At 52.4% G+C, this 24,327-nt stretch overlaps 1 protein-coding gene across 1 annotated transcript; it reads left to right on the top strand.

Annotated features, from left to right (window-relative positions):
• The first annotated feature begins 1,449 nt into the window (after positions 1-1,449).
• On the top strand, positions 1,450-24,106 carry TRIM25 (tripartite motif containing 25). The gene is made up of 9 exons (XM_025995985.2): positions 1,450-2,113; positions 6,184-6,279; positions 8,948-9,181; positions 12,728-12,899; positions 14,605-14,670; positions 16,843-16,869; positions 17,212-17,301; positions 17,383-17,481; positions 20,193-24,106. Exons 1-9 carry the CDS (start codon positions 1,514-1,516, stop codon positions 20,720-20,722), a joined length of 1,914 nt encoding a protein of 637 aa, XP_025851770.2. The 5' UTR covers positions 1,450-1,513; the 3' UTR covers positions 20,723-24,106.
• The last annotated feature ends 221 nt before the right edge of the window (positions 24,107-24,327 follow it).

Here is a 24,327-nt window from a genome sequence, read left to right as displayed (position 1 = left end):
CAAACTCCAGCTAACTCTTCCCAAAACACTACCTTTCTTTTCTGTACCCCCTCTTCCCTCCTTTGAACAGCTGTCTTCTCCTGTACACTCACTTCTCTTGCACCCAGGCCAGGGGAACAGAGCTGAATGAATGAATGGAAATAAATCTAAGCAATTTTGAGAAAAACGTTTGTTTCAAAGTTATTGTGTGTGTGAGTGTGTGTGTGAGAGAGAGAGACAGAGAGAGTAGTTTAATATAACTAGTTTGTTAAAACTAGTATATCTGCAAACCCCAGGAAAGTAGAACTGGAAATTAAAAAACAAAATACAGGGATCCCTGGGTGGCGCAGCGGTTTGGCGCCTGCCTTTGGCCCAGGGCGCGATCCTGGAGACCCGGGATCGAATCCCACATCAGGCTCCCGGTGCATGGAGCCTGCTTCTCCCTCTGCCTGTGTCTCTGCCTCTCTCTCTCTCTCTCTCTCTGTGACTATCATAAATAAAATTAAAAAAAAAAATACAACTGCATGTTCTGTCGGTTGGTATGGAAAGAAATCGCTAGCTTTAAGCACGAGTGCCTGGGGTCGGCCTTCAGGGACCACCTATCCTTAGCTGCTGTGCCACAGTCCGACCGATCAGCGGGGAGGAAACGAGTCTATTTTATGTATTTGTTTATTAAAGATTTTTTCTCCTTTTTTTTCTTTTCTTTTTAAAGATTATTTATTTATTTATTCATAGAGACACAGGCAGAGGGAGAGGCAGGCTCCATGCAGGGAGCCCGACGCGGGACCCGATCCAGGGTCTCCAGGATCACGCCCTGAGCTGCAGGCGGCGCTAAACCGCTGCGCCACCGGGGCTGCCCTTTTTTTTTTCTTTTTAAAAATATTTTTATTTTTATTATTTATGCATGAGAGACCCAGAGGCAGAGACATAGGCAGAGAGAGAAGCAGGCTCCCTGCCAGGCCCGATGGGGCATCGATGCCAGGACCCCGGGGATCACGACCTGAGCCACCCAAGAGCCCCAGGAAGGAGTTAGGGAGGGAGGGAGAGGGCAGCCCGGGTGGCGCAGCGGTTCAGCGCCGCCTGCAGCCCCGGGCGTGATCCTGGAGACCCGGGATCGAGTCCCACGTCGGGCTCCCTGCATGGAGGGGCTTCTCCGTCGGCCTGTGTCCCTCATGAATAGACACATAAAAGCGGGAGGGAGAGGGGCACCCTCCCTGGCCGGCCCTCGGGCGCTAGCCCAGCGGAGACAGCCTGGCCCGGGCCCCCAGCGGGAGCGCAGCTCGGGGAGCTCCGCAGGGCGGCTCAGGCCGCGCCCGGGGCGCCTCGCTCGGGGGCTGGGGGCGGGGGCGGGGCCGGCCTCGGGGAGACACCGCCGCGGGGGGGCGCCCTCCCCCACCCGCCCCGCCCCACGTGACTTCCCTGGCGCCGCGGGCCCGCCCTGCCGCTCGCTCGGTTTCGTTTCCTCGGCCTGGGGCGGGGCGCCAGAGTCCCCGAGCCGGCGCGTCCCGGCGCGTCCCGTCCGGCCGCCAGCGCCATGGCCGAGCTGGTGCCCCTGGCCGAGGAGCTGTCGTGCTCCATCTGCCTGGAGCCCTTCAAGGGCCCGGTCACCACCCCGTGCGGCCACAACTTCTGCGGCGCGTGCCTGGACGAGACGTGGGCCGTGCAGGGCCCGCCCTACCTGTGCCCGCAGTGTCGCGCCGTCCACCCGGCGCGGCCGCAGCTGCGCAAGAACACGGTGCTGTGCGCCGTGGTGGAGCAGCTCCTGCAGGCGGGCGCGGCGCCCCAGCCCCCCGACGGCCGCCCGCCCGCCGCCCCGGCCCCGGCCCCGGCCCCGGCCCCCACCGGCCAGGTGGCCTGCGACCACTGCCTGAAGGCGCCCGCCGTCAGGACGTGCATGGTGTGCATGGCCTCCTTCTGCCAGGAGCACCTGCAGCCGCACCTCGACAGCCCCGCCTTCCGGGACCACCAGCTGCAGCCGCCCGTCAAGGACCTGCTGCGCCGCAAGTGCGCCGAGCACAACCGGCTGCGGGACTTCTTCTGCCCCCAGCACGACGAGTGCATCTGCCACATCTGCCTGATAGAGCACAAGGCCTGCTCGCCCGCGTCCCTGAGCCAGGCCAGCGCCGACCTGGAGGTGCGGGGTGCGGGGTGGCGCGGGAGGGCTCAGGGAGGCCGCCGGGGGCCTGCTGGGCGGGCGGGGCCGAGGGCCCACGGGGGTCACCTGGGCTGGGAGGATGGGCCTTGCTGGGCCCGACCACCGAGGCAGGGCGAGGAGAACATACAGGACATACAGGCCTCCCCTGTCATCCGCGGTCCACCCTCCGCGGGCCCCTCTGTGCAGCAGCTGATGTGGCTTGCCTTAAGCCTACTCCCGGCTGACGGCTTTAGTAGACGGTTTCCAACATCAAAGAGGAGCCCTGGAGGTTACCTCGGGAGATCTTGGCAGCATCCAAGACGTGGATCTAATTGGGTTCATCCTGCAGTTGAGGAAGCGGAAGATCCAGAGAGGTTAATTTAGCCTAAACTAACCCCGTGAGTGGTGGAGCAGGCATTGGGACCCCTCCCTGGTTCGACTCTAGAGTTTGCCACTTTTCCCCATGACCAGCCCGGTACCCGAGTTGGGGACATTCCTGGAGGCTTGAGGTCATGTGAACCAAAAAGCTTCGGTAGGCAGAGAGGTTTTTTTTTTTTTTTTAAATAGTCACACACAGAGAGAGAGAGAGGCAGAGACATAGGCAGAGGGAGAAGCAGGCTCCATGCACTGGGAGCCCCACCTGGGATTCAATCCCGGGTCTCCAGGATGGAGCCCTGGGCCAAAGGCAGGCGCCAAACCGCTGCACCACCCAGGGATCCCCGAGAGTTCTAGTGACCAGGGAGGATCATGATGAGCAGAACCGTGGGCAAATGCCAGATCTCTCTGGAGACCTCCACAGGCAGCGCCAGACTCTTGCACCACAGTACCCTCCAGCCTGGCTGTGAGACTTTCCGAGCACACTGTTGGTCCCCGGGGCCTGAGTGCTCATCAGTAAATTGAGGAGGTGGGACCAGGTGGCTCCTAAAGGAGCCTTCCAGGTCTGTGATGGTTTTAGTGGTTTGGGGTAAATCATAATTTCCCCTTCTGGACTCAAGGCAGGGCTGACAAGGTGTAATCGGACCACCTTTTTTATATCAGCATGAGCTCCACAGTATAGCCTGATTGCCTTTAAGTCTCTCAGCCCAGTCATGGAGAACAAGGACTGTCCTGTTGTCGAAGGAGATAGGAGGCCTGGCAGAGGTTTGGGGCGGGGGCGGGGGGCGGGGCGCCAGGACCAGGGGCCAGGTCTTGTTCCTGTGCAACCATAGCCATTCCCGGGCCTGGTCTGCTTCTCTGTCTGAGCTGGGGCCCTCAGAACTTCTTCCCTGAGTCTCAGAGACCAGACCTCAAGACATGGCCTGAGAGTTGACCTCTGAGGCATGACCAGGTCAGGCACGGCCACCTGGGTCTCCACCAGCTGCCTTAAAGAACCTGTGTCACTTTTCAAGCCAGGAGCTGCATTCTGCCCCATATCAACTATGGTTTGGGGCAAGTCACTGCAATTTTCTGAGCCTCAGCTTCCTCATCTGTAAAATGGGATAGTAGCCTTCCCTCCCAATCTGCGAGGGCGGTCAGGAGGCTCTGGAGGGATGAGCTGTGTGGAAAGTGCTTTGTAGGCAGGTCCCCATGTCAGGCAGGTGGCTGGTTGACCTGGGCTCTGACCTGGGCTTGGTGTTGACGCCTGGGTTTGAATTCTGACCGCTTCCTCTCTGGGCGAGTACTGCCTAAGTGCTGCAGGTGTACTTTCTGTGCAGCTGGGGTGGAAGAGAACTTGCTGGGGGGGGGGGGGGCAGGTATCAGGCTGCCCATTTCTTCTTTGCCTCAGGGTGCATGGGCCTATCCTTGAGGACCCATGATGGCTCTTGCCAAAAGGCTCTTCTAGAAGTTCTTGTCCATGAAGTCAGAAGGCAAGTAGGGTCAGGAGGATTCTTCTCAGCCTGGCCTGGAGCTACAGCTCTCTCTCAGCCTCTGGGGCCTGCATCCGTAAGTGCTTGGCTTTGTAATCCTTGTAACACGCCTGGCCTTGCCACCTCCCCAGGCCTCACCATTGTCCTGGCTAGCAAAGTCCTTCGATCGGCCTCCCCTTCTAGCCCTGCTGCTGTTCACTACTGGGACAGAACCAGTCTCATTGGTCAGTGCCCCAGCCTTTAGTGGCCGGCTTGGCTTGGCTACTGCTGTGGGGCAGACTCAGGACTCTGGCGCTTCCTACATCCTCTTGGAGGACTCAAGTCCCCAATATGTGAGCAGAACCTCAGAACTTCAAAATATTCTCTACTCTCAATGAGGAGATTGTTGCGCCTCTCAAAATCCTTGGGCCACTTTCTTTTGCCTGGAGCCTGTTGGCCCCTCTCTCTGCCATCAGGGGATTGCCATATACATTTCATTAGTGGTGGAAACAATTTTCCAAACCATAGAGTTTTGGGGTGTACTGCAGAGAGTGGCTTTTGGAGGTGGAACAGTTGGCAGCCCTGGGTGTTTTGAGTTCTTTTCTAGCTCTGAGACCCGTGAGTCAGGATCTGCCTTGGCCTGGCCTTCTGCCTTCGGCCCACTGTTTATCTTGGCCACTGTAAGAGGACGGGTCAAAGGGCATTGTCACGCAGGTTGAATCTGAAACATCATCAGTACGTTGGGCTTTCAGGGACAAATTAGTGTGGCCTTGGTCTCTGCCTCCAGCCCTTCCATGTGACTGTCGTTGGGTTGTTCAAATCCAGATTCAAGGTCAGATTTAGGCCTGAATATCTTAGTTGAGTGGGAGAGGCAGGAAAGTGGAGGCGAGGCTGGAGGATGTTGAGCCAGCTCATTAGGGGAAGTAAATGTTTTTTCTTGACATTTCTAGTGTACTCAGTGCTTTCATTATAACGCCAGGACCTTGTAACGCTAGTTAACAGAAATGTGACCTCAGGCAAGCCACTTAATTACTCTGTTTTTCCATGTCCCAATTTATAGAAGACAAGTAACTCCCACATTATAGTGTCAGTTCTTAGTTTTTGATCAGTTAATGCCTATAAAGCACTAGAACAATGCCTGGCTCGTGGTGCAGATATAAGAAACTCTAGTCACTATGATTATGGTGCTGGGTTTTTTTCCTTCCCGTTTCTGTGCCCCTGTTTTTCACCTTAGCAGGGAGGTTGGACGCTCCAAGATTGATTCTGAAAATTTATAGAAATGCTAAGAGGCCTTGGATGATATTATCTTCCTTCATGCGCAATTGGCTCTGGTTCCTGGAGGTGGCTAGGGACTTAGCGATTTTGAGTCACCTTAGTTCAGTTTCAGGGACTGAGCTGATGGTTAGCTGGCCTACTGCTTGCTCATCCTTATTCCCAGCCTGTAGCCTGTGGAGGTCCCCGCCCCAGAGCCTTGGACTTTGACTCCTGTCCCTCTGCTTCCCTGTGGTTGACAGTGGTTCTTTCAGCTGTCTTCCAGAATGGCAGGTGGCTCTGGGAGAACCACTCCAGACGCCAGGCTGATTTCTCTGGATTTGCTCCCCCTAGATCTTGGCTGCCGTCCTTCCCTGTTTGGTTAGCTCCCCATTGTCATTAAGCAGATTTTTCTACCCAATAAGTTTGCTTTTCTGGTTGTTTATAGGGGGAGGGTGGGCCCCAACGACCTCATCTACCATCATGGAATGAACCGTCCCTGCTCGTTCTTGGCTTTGTGAGCTCAGCCCCCGTGCAGGCCTTCTTGCCTCTGTTTCGTCCTCAGTAAAATAGGTGCTAACAAAGAGGCTCCTAATAAGCCAGGCTGACATTTCGTTTATCCTTACTAAAATCCAGGCACTGTGCTACTGTGCTGAGTTCTTACATTGTTTCTGTTAATCCTCCACTGGCCCTGTGAGGTAGAAACATTTGTATCTCTTTCTTGGCCAAGGACACAGGTGAGAGATGCTTGGACAGCTGGGAACTGGGGACTGGCACCCTGGTCTGTCTGTCTCCAGGTTCTATGCTCAACTTCTTTCTTGTACTGTCCCTGTAGGAGTTTGAAAGGAGGCAATAAATACGAGAATACTTCAAAGAGCTAAAGGCGGGCAAGACTTGGGTTGGCAGAAGGCTCTGTGGGATAGATTCTGGGGGCAATCCCTGCTGTTGGGGGCTGGTTGAGGTGGTTTCTCATGCTGGTGCTTTTCTCTGCAGACCAAGCTGAAGCATAAACTGACTGTCATATACGATCAGATCAGTGGTGCATCCAGGGCGCTCGAGGACGTGAGAACCAGGCAGCAGGATGTGCAGGTGAGTGATGGGGCTCTCCACCGCCAGCCACGGCCCTGGGGGCTCCAGTCGGTTTCACACACAGGGTCGGGAATAGGCATCACCTTGCAAAACATCCAGAAAGCTATGTCCCTGAAAAGATCTTTTGTAGACCTAAACTGGAAACTGTCTACAAGCCCTGACTGTGGTGCAGGGAGGACAGGGGCAATCCCTAAAAATTAGGGCTATACAGTAGTAATATAGGGGCGCCTGGCTGGCTTAGTTGGTAGAGCATGGGACTCATTTATTTATTTATTTATTTATTTATTTATTTATTTATTTATTATAGGACTCTTGATCTTAAGGTTGTGAGTTCGAGCCCCATGTTGAGTGTAGAACTTACTTAAAAGAAAAAGATCGTGAGGGGCTCCTGGGTGGGTCAGTCAGTTAAGCATCTGCCTTCAGCTCGGATTATGATCCCAGGATCCTGGGATCGAGTCCTGCGTCAGGCTCCCTGTTCTGTGGGGAGCCTACTTCTCTCTCCTCCTCTCCCTGCCATTCCCCCTGCTTGTGTACTCACTCTCTTCATCTCTCTCTCTGTCAAATAAATAAATAAAATCTTAAAAAGAAAAAGATTGTGAGAAAAAAGTGCTAATATAAAAAGTGGTTATGATTTAAATGGGGAAAAAAACAGGAAGCAAAAATGTAGGTCTAGGGCTATCGTACCACAAACTCAGTTTACCAGGACAGAAATGTGTTCTCTCATGGTTCTGGAGGCCAGAAGTTCAAAAGCAAAGACAGGGCCACACTTCCTGGTTCTAGGGAAGAATCCTTCCTGCCTCTTCCAGCTTCCAGTGGCTCAGGCATTCCTAGGCTTGTGGCTGGAGTGACTCCAGCCCTGGCCTCTGTCTCACATGGCCTTCTCCTCCCTCTGTGTCTTTTCTTCTGTCTCTAATAAGTCATCTGTCATTGGATTTAGGGCTTACCTGGGTAATCCAGGATAACTTCATCTCAAGATTCCTACCTTAATTTACCTGTGATACTTGGCTCCTGTGGGCAGATCTCTGAGCCCAGCTGCACAATGGAATCACATCTTTTTCCCAAAGGTGGCTGTGCGGCCTACATGAAGGCATGTACAGGAAAGTACCTGTACTGGTTGGAGGGGGTCGGCTAACCTGCTAACAGAGATTACCTCCCTCCTTCCTCCAAATTCAGAGGCTTAGATGAGATAGAAGTTTCCTTTGTTCCCTTTGGCAGATCTGAGCCACCCAGACTAGTGAGATGTCTCTGTCCATGTGGACAGGACAGGACTCAGAATCTTTTCTTCTTCTCCTTTTTTTTTCTTAAAGACTTTTATTTATTTATTCATTAGAGACACAGTGAGAGGGGCAGAGACATAAGCAGAGAGAGAAGCAGGCTCCCTGCAGGGAGCCTGATGCGGGACTTGATCCCAGGACCCCGGGATCATGACCTGAGCCAAAGGCAGATGCTCAACCACTGAGTGACCCACGTGCCCCAAGTCTTTTCTTCTTACCTGACTACTGCCGGGGGTTATCTCACCCCTGGCTGAAGCTGGGTGGCCATCACATCTTCGTTCTAGCCTGCAAAAGAGGGGACAGGGAAGAAGAGTGTTGCACACACCACTTCTGCTTATGTTGCACTGGGGCTAGCTTAGTCCCCTAGCCGAGTCTAGCTGCAGGGGATGCTGGGAATATAGTCTGTGACAGGGCAGCCATGTGCCTTTGTAAACCCCAGGAGTGTTCTCTTATTGAAAGAAAGCCATTCTGTTTGTTCCTAAGCATTAAAGGGCATCATGCTGTATGTTGTCTTCTGCAGGTTGTCTTTTCCCTCATGGAAATTTGTCTGTGCATTGCCCCAGTTCATTAGTTTTCATTACTGTTTAATAGTATATCCCATGAATAATTTGCAGATTTGTGTCTTATTGATAGACATTTGGTTGTTCCCGGGGTCCTGATAATTCAAACAATGCTGCTTAGGAGCATTCTTGTGTCTATCTCTGGGGCAGGTTTTTATTTTTTTTAATTCAATTAATTAATTAATTGATTGGTTGGTTGGTTTTATTTTATTTATTCATGAGAGACACACAGAGAGAGAGAGAGAGAGAGAGGCAGAGATACAGGCAGAGGGAGAAGCAGGCTCCATGCAGGGAGCCCGATGTGGGATTCGATCCCGGGACTCCAGGATCACACCCTGGGCTGAAGGTGGTGCTAAACCACTGAGCCACCCAGGCTGCCCAGGTTTTTATTTTTAAAATTTTTATTTTTAAAATTTTAAAAAAGATTTTTAAATTTATTCATTTGAGAGAGAGAGTGAGCGACTAAGAGCATGAGAGGGAGAAGGGGCAGAGGGAGAGGGAGAAGCAGCCTCCTAGCTGAGCAGGGAGCCCGACGTGGGGCTCGATTCCAGGACCCCAGGATCATGACCTGAGCTGAAGGCAGATGTTTAACCGACTGAGCCTCCCAAGCACCTCATCTGAGTGTTTTTCTAGAGAATATTCCCTGGATCAGGTATGAGCAGATTCAGATTCCCTAGATACTAGTAGCCAAATTCCCATGTAAAGCCATTGTGCCCATTTGTCCTCACATGAAGTACAGCTAAGACTACCTGGTGTTCATCTCACAACACTTGGTACCACAGGCTTAACTTTCTTGCCTATCTGATGGATGCCCCTGTGTCTTGGCCCCATTAGGAGACTGCAAGTCAGAAGATGAAGCAGCTTAGACAGGAATGCATGGAAATCAAGGCCCTCATCGATGGCGCAGAGGCCATCTCAATACAGAAGATAAGGGAAGAGGAGAAGAGGGTCAATACCAAGTTGGGCAACATTTACCAGATCCTCCTCAAGAAGAAGAGTGAGATCCAGACTCTGAAGGAGGAAGTTGAACTTGCCCTGATCAAGCGAGACGAGTTTGAGTTTCTGGAGGTAGGTCTCGATAAGACACTGGAATGCCCTCTCCGCCTGCCTGCATGCTGTTGACAGTGCAGCGGGGCCTGACGAGGTGTGGCTGTAAGTGGTCATTGGAAGTGGCCCAGAGTGCGCACTGTACCTGGTTCCTGTGCTGCAGGACTACCTGCCACAAACTTAGTGGTTTGTACGGGCATTTCTTTGTCACCTCATGCTTTCTGTGGCCCAGGGGTCGGGACGTGGCCTAGAGGCTTGCAATCTGAGTGTTGGCTGGGCTGCATACCTTTTGGAGCCAAGGGCTCATGGGTTTGTCGGCAGAATTCAGTTCCTAGGGTGCAGGCCCGAGGTCCCTGCTCTCTCCCTGGCTGGCTGAGGCCTGCTCCTGGTTGCCAGAGGCTGCTGCAGCTCCTTGCCGAGTGTCCTCCTCCTGGTTCCTGACATGGCAGCTACTTACTTCTTCAAAGCCAGCAGAGAATTTCTCCCTCCAGGAAAGCCTGGTCCCTTTTTTTTTTTCTTCTCCTTAGGTTATTGGTCTTTCTCTTTCTCTCTCCTCTCTCTATCTCTCTTTTTTAAAAGTAGGCTCCACACCCAATGTGGGGCTTGAACTCATGACCCTGAGATCAAGAGTCATGGTCTACCCACTGAGCCCGCCAGGTACCCCTCTTTTTTAAAAAAAAATGTATTTATTTATTCATGAGAGACACACAGAGAGAGGCAGAGACATAGGCAGAGGGAGAAGCAGGCTCCTCGCAGGGAACCTGATATGGGACTTGATGATCCCCGGGACCCTGGGATCCCACCCTGAGCCAAAAGCGTCTGGCTCAAACACTAAGCCACCCAAGTGCCCCCCCCCCCCCCCCCCCGCTTTTTAAAAAAATTCTAACTCCAGTATATAGTTAACATACAGTGTTATGTTAGTTTCAGGTGTACAACAGATTCAACAGATTCAGATTCAACAATTCTCTACATTACTCAGTGCCCATCATGATAAGTGTACTCCCAACCCCCATCCCCTGTTCCCCCAACCCCACACCCCCCTCCCCTCCAGTAAGCACCAGTTCCTAGAGTTAAGAATCTGTTTCTTGGCTTTGTGTGTGTCTCTCTCTATTCTTTTACCCTTTGCTCCTTTTGTTTCTTAAATTGCCACATATGACAGAAATCATGGTGTTTGTCTTTTTCTGACTTATTTTGCTGAGCATGATACTCTTTAGCTCCATCCATGTCGTTGTAAATGGCAAGATTCCATTCTTTTTTATTTTTTATTTTTTTATTTTTTATTTTTTTTATTTTTTTATTTTTTTAAATTAATTTTTATTGGTGTTCAGTTTACCAACATACAGAGAAACACCCAGTGCTCATCCCGTCAAGTGTCCGCCTCAGTGCCCGTCACCCATTCCCCTCCACCCCCCACCCTCCTCCCCTTCCACCACCCCTAGTTCCTTTCCCAGAGTTAGGAGTCTTTATGTTCTGTCTCCCTTCCTGATATTTCCCAACATTTCTTTTCCCTTCCTTTATATTCCCTTTCACTATTTTTTATATTCCCCAAATGAATGAGAACATACACTGTTTGTCCTTCTCCGATTGACTTATTTCACTCAGCGTAATACCCTCCAGTTCCATCCACGTTGAAGCAAATGGTGGGTATTTGTCATTTCTAATGGCTGAGTAATATTCCATTGTATCCATAGACCACATCTTCTTTATCCATTCATCTTTCGATGGACACCTAGGCTCCTTCCACAGTTTGGCTATTGTGGCCATTGCTGATAGAAACATTGGGGTGCAGGTGTCCCGGCGTTTTATTGCATCTGAATCTTTGGGGTAAATCCCCAACAGTGCAATTGCTGGGTCGTAGGGCAATTCCATTCTTTTTTTAAAAAATATTTATTTATTCATTCATAAGAGACACAGGCAGAGAGAGAACCAGGCTCCCTGCGGGGAGCCTGATGCAGGACTCTATCTTGGATTCCGGGATCACACCCTGATCTGAAGGCAGACGCTCAACCGCTGAGCCACCCAGGTGTCCCAGCAAAATTCCATTCTTTCTTATAAGCCTGATCCCTTTTAATGGCTCTGACCTGGTGAAATCAGGCCCACCCAGGATACTCACCTTTCTGATGAACTAAAAACCAACAGATTGGGGATCTTCTTTACATCTGCAGTATTCATTCAGTTTTCCCATGCTTGGTAACTGAACCACAGGAGTGATATCCTGCCGTATTCACTGTCCCACCCGTACTCCAGGGCATGGGGAGGGGGGAGCAGATTATATGGGGTGTGTACCCCCAGGCCAGGTGGGCATCTTGGGGGCCATCTTAGAACGCTGCCTACTGCATATGCCTCTGCCCCTCCTCCCCATGGACCCTGGAGGTGTCTTTCTAAAGGCCCTCAGTGACCAGATCCTGTCTTTGCCAGCAGCCTCCTCTCTTGCCACCCGCCCCCAGCCCATGCTCTGTGCTATAAGCACCGCACAGCATTCATCGTTCCCCAGACACACTGGGCTTTGGATGAGAACTCCAGGGCGACTTCCTCTGCCTAGTATATCCTGTTTTTTTTTTACAGGGCCACCCCAGCTTCCCCCCATCTTCCTCAGATCTTGTTATCCTGCCATTACTGGTGATGGAGCAGGTCACGCTGCCTCTGCTCTAGCACTGGGTGGCGTGCTTTTAGATGTGCTTGTAGTCATGTCCGTTCAGACTGTCTGCTCCTTCGGGAAGCCCATCCCTCATCACTGCCCCCTTCTCCTGGCACGCAGCGCATGTTCTGGTGAGCCCCATCGATGGGGTGACAACGCCTCAGAGGACCAGATTCCTTGTTTAGGTCCTGGGGAGAGTACAGGAGTGACTGGGAACCTCCTCTTCTCCCTGCATGGACTTCTCTCCATGCCTGGGCTGGGCACCACTGATTTTCATCTCCGTATTCCTTCCTGTTTGTTGGAGTGGCTGCCTGCAGCTCTTTGAGAATGATTCTGAGTCCCTTTCTAGAGCCTCTTAATGCTGTATGACCCAACTTTATCTCAAGGTTTGGGACCTTCGGTACATTCCTTCCTTTTCCCTGCATATGCCCTGGCTGAACCTGGGCCCCCCAAGGCATCCCTGTCCAGTTTTAGAACGTGTGTTCAGAGCTGGTCCTCGAGGGCCGGACATGGTCCTGCACCTCCTTACTTGGCCCGCCACAGCTGGAGGAGGGGGGATCATTATCCATGGGGCTCAGCAGATTGTGTCCCAACTTTGTCCCTGCCACTAATTGGCAGAGTTCCTGGCAGGATGCTTGTTATTTCCTTTTTCTTTTCTTTCTTTCTTTTTTTTTTTTTTTGACACTTGTTGTTTGTGGACTTTAGTGTCTCTCATGGTAGGTGACTGGTCTCTGAGGGCCTGTCCCCATCCAGAGAGCTGTGACCAAAAGTGACACATTAGCCTCCAGCAACCTCTGGCCTGTAATTTGGGAAGGCTGATTGGACTGAGCACATGTGGGCATAGGGATGCTCCTCGTGATGTTCATAAAGCCGGAGCTCGGCCCTGGCTTCCCTGGAGCTGCCTGAACTAACTCCTTGGCTTGTTTCAGAAAGCGAAAAAACTGCAAGGAATCTCAACAAAGCCACTCTACGTCCCCAAAGTGGACCTGAATCAGGAGCTGATAAAGGGTATCTGTCAGGGCACCTCAAATCTCAAAGAGAGGCTGAAACACTATATCAGGCAGTCCCAGGACCAGAAGGCTGAGGAACCCACCAGCTCAGGTAACCATTAGCAACCACCACGCTCCCCTCCTGGGACCCCTGAAATGGGTTGGGTCCCCTCAGTGTTTTGGTGTCGGGGAGAGGGTCTTGATTCAGAGCACAGGGGCTTGAATTTCAGGGGTCCTGAGACATCTGCCCCCTCCCTCCATCTGGGAGGTGGTGGGGAAACATCCTGGGTTGTAGCCATCCTGCGTAAAACATTTCTGGGGGCCTTGATGCTAACAATGGGACTTTCTGGACAGGCTCTTTTTGTCTGTGATCTTGAGGCTTGCTCAGATGGCTTTTTTTTTTTTTCTAAAGATTTTATTTATTTACTCATGAGACACACAGAGAGAGGCAGAGACACAGGCAGAGGGAGAAGCAGGCTCCATGCAGGGAGCCCGATGTGGGACTCGATCCTGGTTCTCCAGGATCATGCCCTGGGCTGAATTCAGCGCTAAACTGCTGGGCCACCTGGGCTGCCTCTTTTTTTTTTTTTTTTTTTTTTTTTAAAGATTTTATTTAAGATTTTACTTAAATATCTCCTGACTCAGTCCACTGGTCCCCCTGCCAGCCACCACCTGCCTGCTTTCTCTTGCCACCACCTGTGGCAGCTTTCTAAATAATCCTTCCGTATCCATGCCTGTTGTGGCCAGAGAGCTTTTTAGTATGCAAATCTGATCTCCTGGGACTTTCTTCCCTCACCCTGTTAAGAGAGTTTCCATTGCTTTTAGATTTCAGACCACGCTCTTGACAGTGTTCTACAGGACCCTGCCTGGTCAGGCCCTGTTCACTTCACCAGTCCTGAAGTGCCCCCTTGTCTCACACATGTCTCTGCATTCAGTTCCTCACATATGCTAAACTTCCTACCACAGGGCCTTTGTACATGCCCTTCCCACTGCCTAGAAGGCTCAGACTCCACCATCCTCACCAGTTCACTCCTCTCACTTTTCAGAGATTGGGTGAAACATTGTATTTCTCAGCAAACCTTCCCTGTCACCACCACTCCCACTCCTCAGACTAGGTCCCAGGATCTTTATCTTCCTTTGGGAGCCTTTGCTTTTCTGTCATTTTGTTCTTCCCCCACTAGATTGCAGTTTCTGTGAGGGCGGGGCTCAGTCTGTTTTTCATCCAGTACTCTCTCCCCTCTGCCAGGCACTGAGCCTTGCACACAGTTAATCTTACTGCATAACCCAGGTGGTGGGCTTGCATTTCAGCTTGGCTAGCTGAGTGTCCTTGCAGAAGGGCCTCTGAGACAGGTGTGGCACACTCTGTATAGAGGGTAAAACTGTGGATGAGTTGGCCATGCATATTTATTTTCCTACTACATCAGTGATTGCTAGTCTGGGGGAGGAGGGTTGATGGAAAAACTGGAGGGGGAGGAACTAGCACTGCATACCAGGGTTATTGGCCTCATTGCCACAAGCAGGGGGCTCATCCCTGTTGACACTGGAAGAAATTGAACCTCAGAGAGGCTTCAGAGGTCATGGAGTGGGGCACTGGCAGAGAAAACACTTGACCCCCGCTATATTTTAAGCCAGAGAAATGAAGGACACAACAAACTTGTCTTCATGTCACCTTGTTTCTAGCTCTTGTAAATGAATGGATGGGGAAAGTCACTGGAAATTGCCTTTGTAAAGCCTCTCTTCTCCCGGCCCTAGGCAAGCTGGCCCGGAGGGTGCCTTCAGAGGAGCTGCATAAACTAATGCCTTCTTCTTTGGCACAGGGAACCCTGGAGAGCATGGCTCAGCATCCACGCACAAACCCATACATTTTGCGAAAAAGCTCCCGAGTAAGTAACTCTGCTGCTGTTCCTGGGGCGCAGCATGGCTGTGGCCAGCCGGGGCTCCAGCCGAGACCCTCATAGGCATGGCTGCTCCCACCAGCCTGGCCCAAATTGCTGGGGGAGGGGGGCGAGTGCCTCTGGAGATGCATCTGGCCACGGGCCACTGAGCAGGAGCTGGAGGGGCTGTGGTGAGAGCTCCCCTGGGGTGCTCAGCAGGACTGGCCCATCAGCACTGACTCTGCAGGTGGCCTGGGCCAGCAAGGTTACCAAAGCCCGCTTGTCTTGAGAAATATTTGCCAACACCCAAGTTTTGGCCCTTAGGCAGAGTTGTCCCCCCCCCCCCCCCCCCCCCCGGCTCCCACCCCGGGAGGAGCCTGGCGATGGTCCCCGAGGAGCCAGGGTGGCTGCTCCTCATGGAGCTCAGAGCTGTTCTGTCTTGAGTCATCCTGTGCTTCTGCTGGCAGGACACTTCCCGCCCTTCCTCCCTTGATTGTCTTTCCCTTACTTCCCCCTGCCCCCCCAGCCACTGAAGACATTATTTTCCTAATCGCCCCCACCCATGAAATTTTAATACCGTGCATATGCAGTATGTCTATTTATAGACTATGCTTTTATACATATAAAGAATAAGATTTTTTTCACCTTCTACCAAAAATCCATTTTGGCCCGCTTGGGGGCATATCACCGCCACGGTGAGAAGGCACGTGCTATTAGAACAGAATAGAGCCAGGGCCCGGGTGCTGGGTATGCGTGGAGTGGGAAGCCCCCAGCTCAGCGGGCAGATGTGGAAGGACACTTGGCGTGACCAAGGGAAAAGGAAAAATAGCAGAACCAATGCTGTGCACCTGTGTCCTTCTCAGAGCACCACCCCTGCCCCCGGCAGAATTTCTTGCTGCTGCCCCAGATCACAGCGCCACTCTGGCAGGAGTGAGCTGTGGATGCTGGCCACGGGCTGCCATGGGGCAACGGGCAGGGAAGGAGTGGACCAGTCACAGTGTAAACGGGACTTGGAGCAACTGCGATGACCTGGGAGGGGGCCCTCTGGAGATGCCGGTCCTGCGGGAGTGGGCGGGAGAGAGGGAGATGGGGCCAGTGTGAAGACAGCGTCTGGAAACAGGACTCAGGAATGGGAGGAAGGGGGACCAGGGGGTCACAGGGGGCTGAATGGGGGCTGGCGGGGAGGTGGAGGATGATATAAGAGAGCCGGGGATGTCCACCACGTGAAGTACCCTGCAGGCAGGCAGGGATAAGAGCCAAAACACCCTTTTCATTCTAGGGGTGGGGAAGGTGGCAGAAGGAACCCGAAATCCTCTAGCTCCAGTAGACTCGAATATGTTTCAGACTCACCAGGGGTTTGTAAAACACAGATCGCTGGGCCCCACCCACAGACTTTCAGATTCATCAGGGTCATGGGTGGGATCCAAGAGTGCATTTCCTACAGATTCCCCAGCAGTGCTGATGCTGCTGGGTGGTGGGGGGTGCGCTTTGAGAGTCTTTGCTTTAGCTAAATTCAGTTTTCATAGTTGCATACTCCAGATAGTTTTTTTTTTATTTTAAAGATTTTATTTATTTATTCATGAGACACAGAGAGAGAGAGGGAGAGAGAGAGAGGCAGAGACACAGGCAGAGGGAGAAGCAGGCTCCATGCAGGGAGCCTGATGTGGGACTCGATCCTGGGACTCCAGGATCATGCCTGGGGCTGAAGGCAGGTGCTCAGCCACCCAGCCACCCAGGCGTCCCTCTCGAGACAGTTTTTAAAGACTCTTGTGATACTCAGCAAGCATCTTTCTTTGCTGACTCCCTTTTCCATCTTTTTTTCTTTTTTGGGGTTATGTTTTCTTTTGTATTTTTATTTTACAGAGGTATAATTTAATTAGAGTATAGTTAATTTTGACAGACGTGTATGTGTGTGTCACCTTACCCAAATCAAGTTAGAGAATTACCCCAGAAAATTCCTTCATGCTCCTCATTATCGGTCCCAACCCCCAAAACCACTGATGCATGTTTCTGTCATCATAGATTTGTGTGCTTGCATCCAATGAAAATATCCTAGTGAAATATATTCCCAGTGAAAGTATCTGTGTGGATCACATTCATGCAAATGGTTCTCATGGGATTTTGAAGGTGTCATTGGGCTGTGCTTGCAAAGATCTTCATTCTGAAAATTTTCTTTTTCAGAAGAAGAAAGGAAAACCAAGAAACCTGGTAGGTTATGTACCTGTGCATCTTTTTGTTTCTGGAGATTGCTCACGTGTGAAGCTAAGTGCTGGCAGGCTGCGAAGGCTGTCCTCTGGCATTGGGGCTCCGGGATGGAGCCCGAGTTCTGGGATTATGTTCCTTTGGGGCAGGGTGGGGATGAGGCCTGAGGTTGGGGGTGAGCTCAAGTACATGTGAGCGAGATGAAAAGTGAATGTTGCCCTGGGTGGGCTCACCTGTATCATGCCAGCTGTCCAGGTGTGTTTGTGGAAGTAGCTCTTGAAGATGAGTGTGGAAGGGAGGACAGGCCATCTAATCCCTCAGTGTCATGTTTCTCCTCCTCATCCGCAGCCACTGCCTCTGCCTCAGCCTCGTCTGTCAAGATGCCAACCTTCGGAGCCCCAGAGCAGTTACCGGACCTCAAACAAGCAGGCCTGGAGAGTGAGTTATTGCGGGCAAGGGGCAGTGCGGGGTGCCCACGCTGACTTTGTTCTGAAAATGGCTGTCTGTGTCCTCACCCAGCTGGAGCCAAAGCCACCTCCGAGCAGCCAAACCTCGTGTCCCTCAAAGCCAAGGTGCTGGAGAACTTCTTACTCAAGTCCAGGCCCGAGCTCCTGGAGTGTGAGTAGTGTTGGCTCTGAGGTGTGATGCTGTTGGCTCTCAGGCTCTGGGTGGCTCTGTGCATGGCTTTGCCCTCGCCTCCGCCAGGAGGTCCAGCTTGGTCCCCCTTCTTCTTGCTGGTGACTGGCCTATTCTCCACTCTGCCGCAGCCTGACTGGCTCCGTCCCACCAGCACCTTCCTCCCCCCTCCCCAGCTTCTTTCCAGCACAGATTCCACAGACGGTGCTCTGAACCCCTAGCCCTGCATGAGCCCAGCTCCCCGCTTTCTCTGGGGTCCCACCTGCTGTGCCTCAGGCATTGCTGGGGGCCCACTGCCGGTACTCTGGTTCCAGTTTTCTCCTGACTCCTCTGCCATCCCAGAACCTTCCCACTTGCCATAACCAGTCTTCTCCCTGTCCCCCACCCACCCTCGCTTCATAGAGAAGAGGGGCCCCTCCTCCCCTTGTTACTCCCATCTCTCCTGCATCTCCACCTGCCCCCTCCTGCGCCCACCCCAAGGCCAGCTACTCCTGTTCTGTCTGGACTCAGGCTCTGAGTTAGGCCTCCCATCCCCACCTCTTCACCCTCACTGGCTCTCCTGGGGCCTGCCCTTCCACAGCATGTTTAAATTTTCCTCATCACGAGAGCAAAAGCGAAACAGAGGAACACAAAAGCAGCCAAGGCAGCCTGCCTTTCTTGGCTGCTGCTCTGTGTCTGTTTCCCTCTCACCTGAATACTGGTTAAAAATACAAATTCCTGGGCGCCGGGCCAGTGCTGCAAGATCAGGCTGCAGGGGACCAGCACAGAAGGCTGTGTGGTCCTCTCATTTCCTCGGTGATCCTATTGAGGGAAGTTGGAAAAATACAGCCGTGTGGAGGGGAGACTCCAGTGCTGGGCCTCAACTGTGGCTGCATGTCAGAGGCCCCCCTGCCCTGCCCGCCCCAGGCTTGACCAAACCCTGCTGGTGGAGCTGTAAGTCTCCATGTTGCTGGAAGCCCCCCAGGGCTGTGGGGGCCAGAGCCACGGGCCTCATTCTCCCACGGCAGTCTGGCCTCTGACCCTGCTCCCTCTCCAGGCCAGCTCTGGCTGCGGGTAGCGGCATCCCCATGCAGCTAAATGTCAAAGCTGCCATTCAGCTTCAGTTGGCTGGGCTGCACAGCTCAGCAGCATTCATCGTTCTAGAAGGGAACACTCACCATGCTGCTCTGGTGCTCTTCCTTAAGCTCCTTTGCGAGCTTGCCTCCCTCAAGCAACTGTAAGTGGTTGGAGTTGCATCCTCAGGCCCAGCTCTGGGCTCCTCCTGCTTGCTCTTTCTGTTTCCCATCCACACCCGCAGCCTCGCTCAACAGCCACCCGTACCCTCGTCCACGCAGTAGCCGAGACTCCACCATGGAGCGTGCCCCTGGCCCTGCTCCCTCCGCAGCTGCAGGGGGCCAGGTGTGGGGGGCAAGGGGGCTTGGCTTTCTCAGGGCCTGCCTCCCCGGAACTTCCTGCTCTCCTGCCCCCATCAAGACCCAGGCCTGGTAGAGCCGCGTAGCCGCTGGTGGTGCCCTGACCCTTGTGTTTCTGGAGCCCTGTGCTCCTTGGGAGCAGACACGTGAGCAAGGGAAGGCAGTTCTAGCAACTCAGGGCCTTAGAGAACATTTTCCCTTGTCCGTTCGTTCATTTTGCCCAGGGGGAGCCTCCGGCCTCCATGAAAAGCATCTTGCCCTAAACCACCTAGCAAGGGAGTGGCAGGTGGGGGGAGACTCCAGGCCTCTTGGTTCCCAAGTTCCTGGGCTAGGGATTTCCCCTCTGCCCTGCTGCCCTGGGACCTGTTTCCCACAGTCCAGGGTCTCCTGGGAGGGGAGGGGCAGAGATGAGTGTGTCCCAGGAAGGAGGTGGAGAGTCAGGACAACAAACAGCTGAGCTCCATCTTCAGATCTCCTGGAAGTGGTTGAAAGTGTGGCAGGAAGGGTGGGGAGGCCAGTGCTGGTGTCCCAACCAGGAATATTCAGGTAATCGCTATGTTTACAAATGCCATTTGGCTCCCTGCTGCCCACCAAGTAGAGTCTAGATTCTTTAGTTCTCTGCTCTGTGGCCCAGACATGTCTCTCTTCTCCTGCTAGGACTTCTCTCCCAGGTGCTCAGCCTTGCCTGGTCCTACCACGTGCCCACCAATCATTGTGACCCCAAGCTTTGCTCTCAGTATCCCCTGTGTCCAGAATAGCCTCTCCCTACCCTACTTGCTTCTGTTTAATTTTCCTCATCAAACAGCGAAATGTTTCCCTGTACCCTCCCCACCCTTCAAGTAGGACCACTTGTCCCTCTAGCAGTGTAGGCAACCATTCGGTGGGGTGCGGTCTCACGGTGTTGTTATTGATGGGCTTGTCTTGCTTGTTGCAGTGTGTACTCTGTGGGGTCAGGTACCATGTCTGGTCAGAGTTGTGCATCTTGCCCAGAATCGGGTGCTAAGTAAATGGCCCTGGATGGATGAATAGACAGCTGGGTGACTGATAGATGGAGAGATGGAGAGACAGATGGACAAATGTCTGGCTGGCTGGACAAAATGGATGGATGGATGTGTGTATGACGGGTGGATGGGTGGATGGGTGGGTAGATGAATGGATAGATGGATGGATCAGTGGAAGGATGGATGGATGGATTAAAAACCTGTCCCAGTTAGGGAAAGGCTTAAAAGTGAGAGCACTTTGGGCTCCTTGTAATCAATTCCTTGGGTGATGCTTTCTTAGATGCTGTGAAATTCAGCCTGGACTACAACACTGCCCACAACAAGGTAGCTCTGTTGGAGAACTACACTGTAGCTTCTGTGGCAGACTTACCCCTGAACTACCAGCCACATCCCAAGAGGTTCACATACTGCTCCCAGGTGCTGGGCCTGCACTGCTACAAGAAAGGGATCCACTACTGGGAGGTGGAGCTGCAGAAGAACAACTTCTGTGGGGTGGGCATCTGCTATGGCAGCATGCCACGCCAGGGCCCGGAGAGCCGGCTCGGCCGCAACAGCGCCTCCTGGTGCGTGGAGTGGTTCAACACCAAGATCTCTGCCTGGCACAACAATGTAGAGAAAATGCTGCCTTCCACCAAGGCCACGCGGGTCGGTGTGCTGCTCAACTGTGACCATGGCTTCGTCATCTTCTTTGGGGTCTCTGACAAGGTCCACCTGATGTATAAGTACAGGGTGGACTTCACTGAGGCTCTGTACCCAGCCTTCTGGGTGTTCTCTGCCGGGGCCATGCTCTCCATCTGCTCCTACAAGTAGGCAGGCCGCAGACACTGGCCTCTGGGTGCCCGGGACTGGGATGACAGAGCTGCCAGTGGACCTCTCTGAGAGCTTCCTGAGATTTCCTCAAGGGTTGGGAGTGTGGGAGAGGACCTGTGGAAAGCTAGGGTTAGGGGGTTGGGGTAAGAGGAGCGATCTGGCCAGGGGAAGAGGTGGGGTGATTGCACTATGGGCCAGGAATCATGGCCACCTCCTGGTGCCCATCAGGGCAGGGAAACCTCCTCCCCCTTATTCTGCTAGGTCCCCAGCTACTGGCAGGTGGACGGGGCTTTGGGGAGTAAAATCATTAGCACCCTTTCCTCTTGGAGGGAATCTGTAGCCACTGCACACTCTTTCTCAGGCCATGTGGTATAGGCTCCTTTGCTCTCTGGAGCAGCCTTTGGATCTTAGCTTTTTTGATTACTCTCTATAGGGCTATTCAACTCAATAGATTTTTTAAAAATTCCAAAATAATTGAATTTCAATATTATTCATCCCCCACCTGTGGGGGTTCAGGTGTATGCTCAGGTTCCTGGTTATTTTCTATCCTTAAGCTACCCATAGCGGGTCTCCACCCAGATCAGTTTCTGGAAGAAGTGTGTCCTCTCCCTCCACTGGAAAATAGCCCTGCTTCGCTTCCTCTCCTCATACCTGACACCCCTTGGATGGTTTTTAGGACGTTGAATTCAATGGGAAACTTTTCAGGCTAAGGTTTTGAGCCCTGATCTGAATCCCCCTGTGTGGGATTTGTGATTCAATATCAGGGTGACCCAGGTCCCACGCATGGCCACCCCTCCCAGTCCTACCCTTGGTAGACACTCTGGCGGCACCAGAGAGCCTTGTGGGAGGCCTTCTTCCCAAAGCTCAGGCACTGGGGCAAGGGACGCTACTGGGCGAGGGCTGCCCTGGGTTGACAAGGTGTGATGGTCCTGCTCTCCGGAGCGTCCTCTTGCCTTGCTGCTAACTGCTCAGCGAGAGCCTCTCCTCTCCTGGCTGGTGTAGATACCACGATGGCCGGCAGTCGAGTGCCTACAATCGTGTGGACAGGTCACTGGGGCAGCCTCGGGGACTATGTGAGCTCACCTGCTGGGGTGACTACCTAGGGCCAGAAGCGCCTTCTGGCAAATCCCGGGGAAATGGCAACGTTCCTGTTTACCCCTGGCCATGGCTGCACACCCAGTGCTGGCCTTCGTGGGAGTCAGATGCCTGTCACTGGCTCTGGCCCCTTCTCTTTTCCTCCTTTGAGCTAATTCCAGATGTGGGGATTGACCAGGACAGGGGGCACGGAGACTTTCAGGGCCAGGGAGGGAACAGGCTCCAGGGCCCAAGCAGAAGGGGATGACTTTCCCGCAGTGTTTCTCTGCAGTGAAAAGAACCGTAGCCCACGAAGGGGAAGGAGGGCATGGATTGCCGAATTCCCCGAGCTCCTTATGTCCTGATGTTGTCAGGACATAAATTGCCAATCCAAGAGTGGGAGGAATTTAGCCTCTTGCTGGTGAAATGAATCCTGCTCTGGACTTTCCTAAGAGGGGAGCTCAGATCAGGCTCTTTGTGGTATAAAGAAGAAGTCACCATTGGGGATGTGGGGACCCCAGACCTCTTCTATGAATATTTGAGAATTTAACACATCTCTGACCTTGTGCTGGAATTCCAGGGCACTTCACTCAGGCCCAGAGCACTGGAAATTCCTGACAGGTGTGTTCGTCTGGATTGTCTCCCAGCAAGGACTTTCACTTCCTTGGGAGGGAGATCATCTTTGTAGGGAAGAGATCCCTGCAGTAGCCGAGATGTGGTTTTTAAAAAGCTTTCTTCCTTTGATACTGGGAAGGAGAGTTCTTTAGTGATTCTTCTCTGCTTTTGACCCAGGTTAGAAGCATCTTTATTGATCTTCTGAAACAAAAGTCCTGTCTGAAGCCAATTCCTACTTGGGGAATGGCTGGGGTTAGAGGAGGGGAATGCTGAAGACGAATCCAAGGGTCCTGCTGTGGCCTCCTTGTGCACACCTGAGACTCACAGAGTGCTCGTCCCTGGAGATCGTACAGCTCGGGACAGGGAAGCAGGGTTGCCTCTGTTTCTAAAAGAGGCAAGTAGGTAACCCACACTGAGCTCTGTACAGGGCGCTCTGGAGATGTAAATGGAGGAGTGCACCCTTGCTGTCTCGAGCCATTCTATTTGCATTGGGGAGACAGTGTTCCCTCCCCACTGCCCATCCCAGAGTTTGGGGCAACTTTGTATTTATCTGACTTCTTGTTTTGCAAAGTAAGTCAGATGAGGAGGTTGGACGACTCTGCTTCCTACTCTTGCCATCCCATCATGGAGGAGATGCCTCCTAGATGCCCCCTGGTACTCTGGGGAAGAGTCAGAAATCCCCAGGAACACAAACATAAAAATACTATCCTAGATCTGGGTATCAGGGACTGACAGTCACTCTGGCATGATCAGGTCAGGGTCAGGTTTTTGTATTATTCAAGGCTGGCCGGTCTGTCTGCTTTAATTGCTCTGAAATGGATCTGTGATCTGTAATATTGAGACATAATCTCTTTATCCTGCCTCCTCCCAACCTAGCACACTATTGATTTTAGTTAATTAGGAGTATTTGAGCTATTATTTCATGATTTTTTAGGGAGTCGATTCTTTTTTTTCTTTTTAAGATTTTACCTATCTATCCATGAGGGACACAGAGAGAGAGAGGCAGAGACACAGGCAGAGGGAGAAGCAGGCTCCATGCAGGGAGCCCAACGTGGTACTCGATCCCAGGTCTCCACGATCACGCCCTGGGCCAAAGGCCACGCTAAACCACTAAGCTACCCGGGCTGCCCAGGGAGTCGATTCTTTAAGAGCTGATTAGGGTCATTACCACAGATCTTTTGAAACCCAGGAGAACTACCAGCACGAAGGCTGGTTGACGTGCCTCGGAAGCTGTAATGTAACAAAGCAGTGTCTGGTACTTTTTCTTGCATTGAAGACATTGTATGCATTGTCTACACACAGCAAAAAGTATAGCACTTTCTGAGTTCTGTGAGTCCTTCATGATTTTTTTTTTTAAGTTTTCACGAATTCTTGAGCCCGAAGGAGTTCGTGTGCCATAGACTAGATGTTTGTGTTGCTTCAAAGATTATATGTTGAAAATTAGCCCCCAGTGCAATGGTATGGGGAGTGGGTTAGGTCATAAAAGTGAAGCCCTCATGAATGAGATTAAGTACCCTTATAAAGAGACCTCCCTAGAACTCCCTTGCCCCTTGTGCCATGTGGGGACATAGCAAGAAGACGGCTGTCTTAATCAGCAAGTGGTTCCTCACCAGACATTGAATCTACCAACAATGGATCTTGGCTGGATCTTACAGCCTTCAGAACTGTGAGAAATAAAGTTTGTGATTTAAGCCATCCAGTTTCTGGTATTTTTGTTATAGCATCCCAGACGAAGACACCGTGGGAGCTGGGAAACTGAATAAAGGAAACTTCATTTAAAATGGAGTTGAGGGTGGGCACCTGGGTGGCTTAGTTGGTTGTGTCCAACTCTTGGTTTCAGCTCAGGTCATGATCTCAGAGTCATGAAATTCAGTGCTACCTTGGGCTCTGTGCTCAGAGCAGTGTTTGCTTGTCCC

The sequence above is a fragment of the Vulpes vulpes genome, chromosome 2 (genome assembly GCF_048418805.1).
Source record: "Vulpes vulpes isolate BD-2025 chromosome 2, VulVul3, whole genome shotgun sequence".
In the NCBI taxonomy this organism is placed as follows: Eukaryota; Metazoa; Chordata; class Mammalia; order Carnivora; family Canidae; genus Vulpes; species Vulpes vulpes.
The sequence above is the reverse complement of the archived record's forward strand: the minus strand, read 5'-3'. Positions and strand labels throughout refer to the sequence as shown.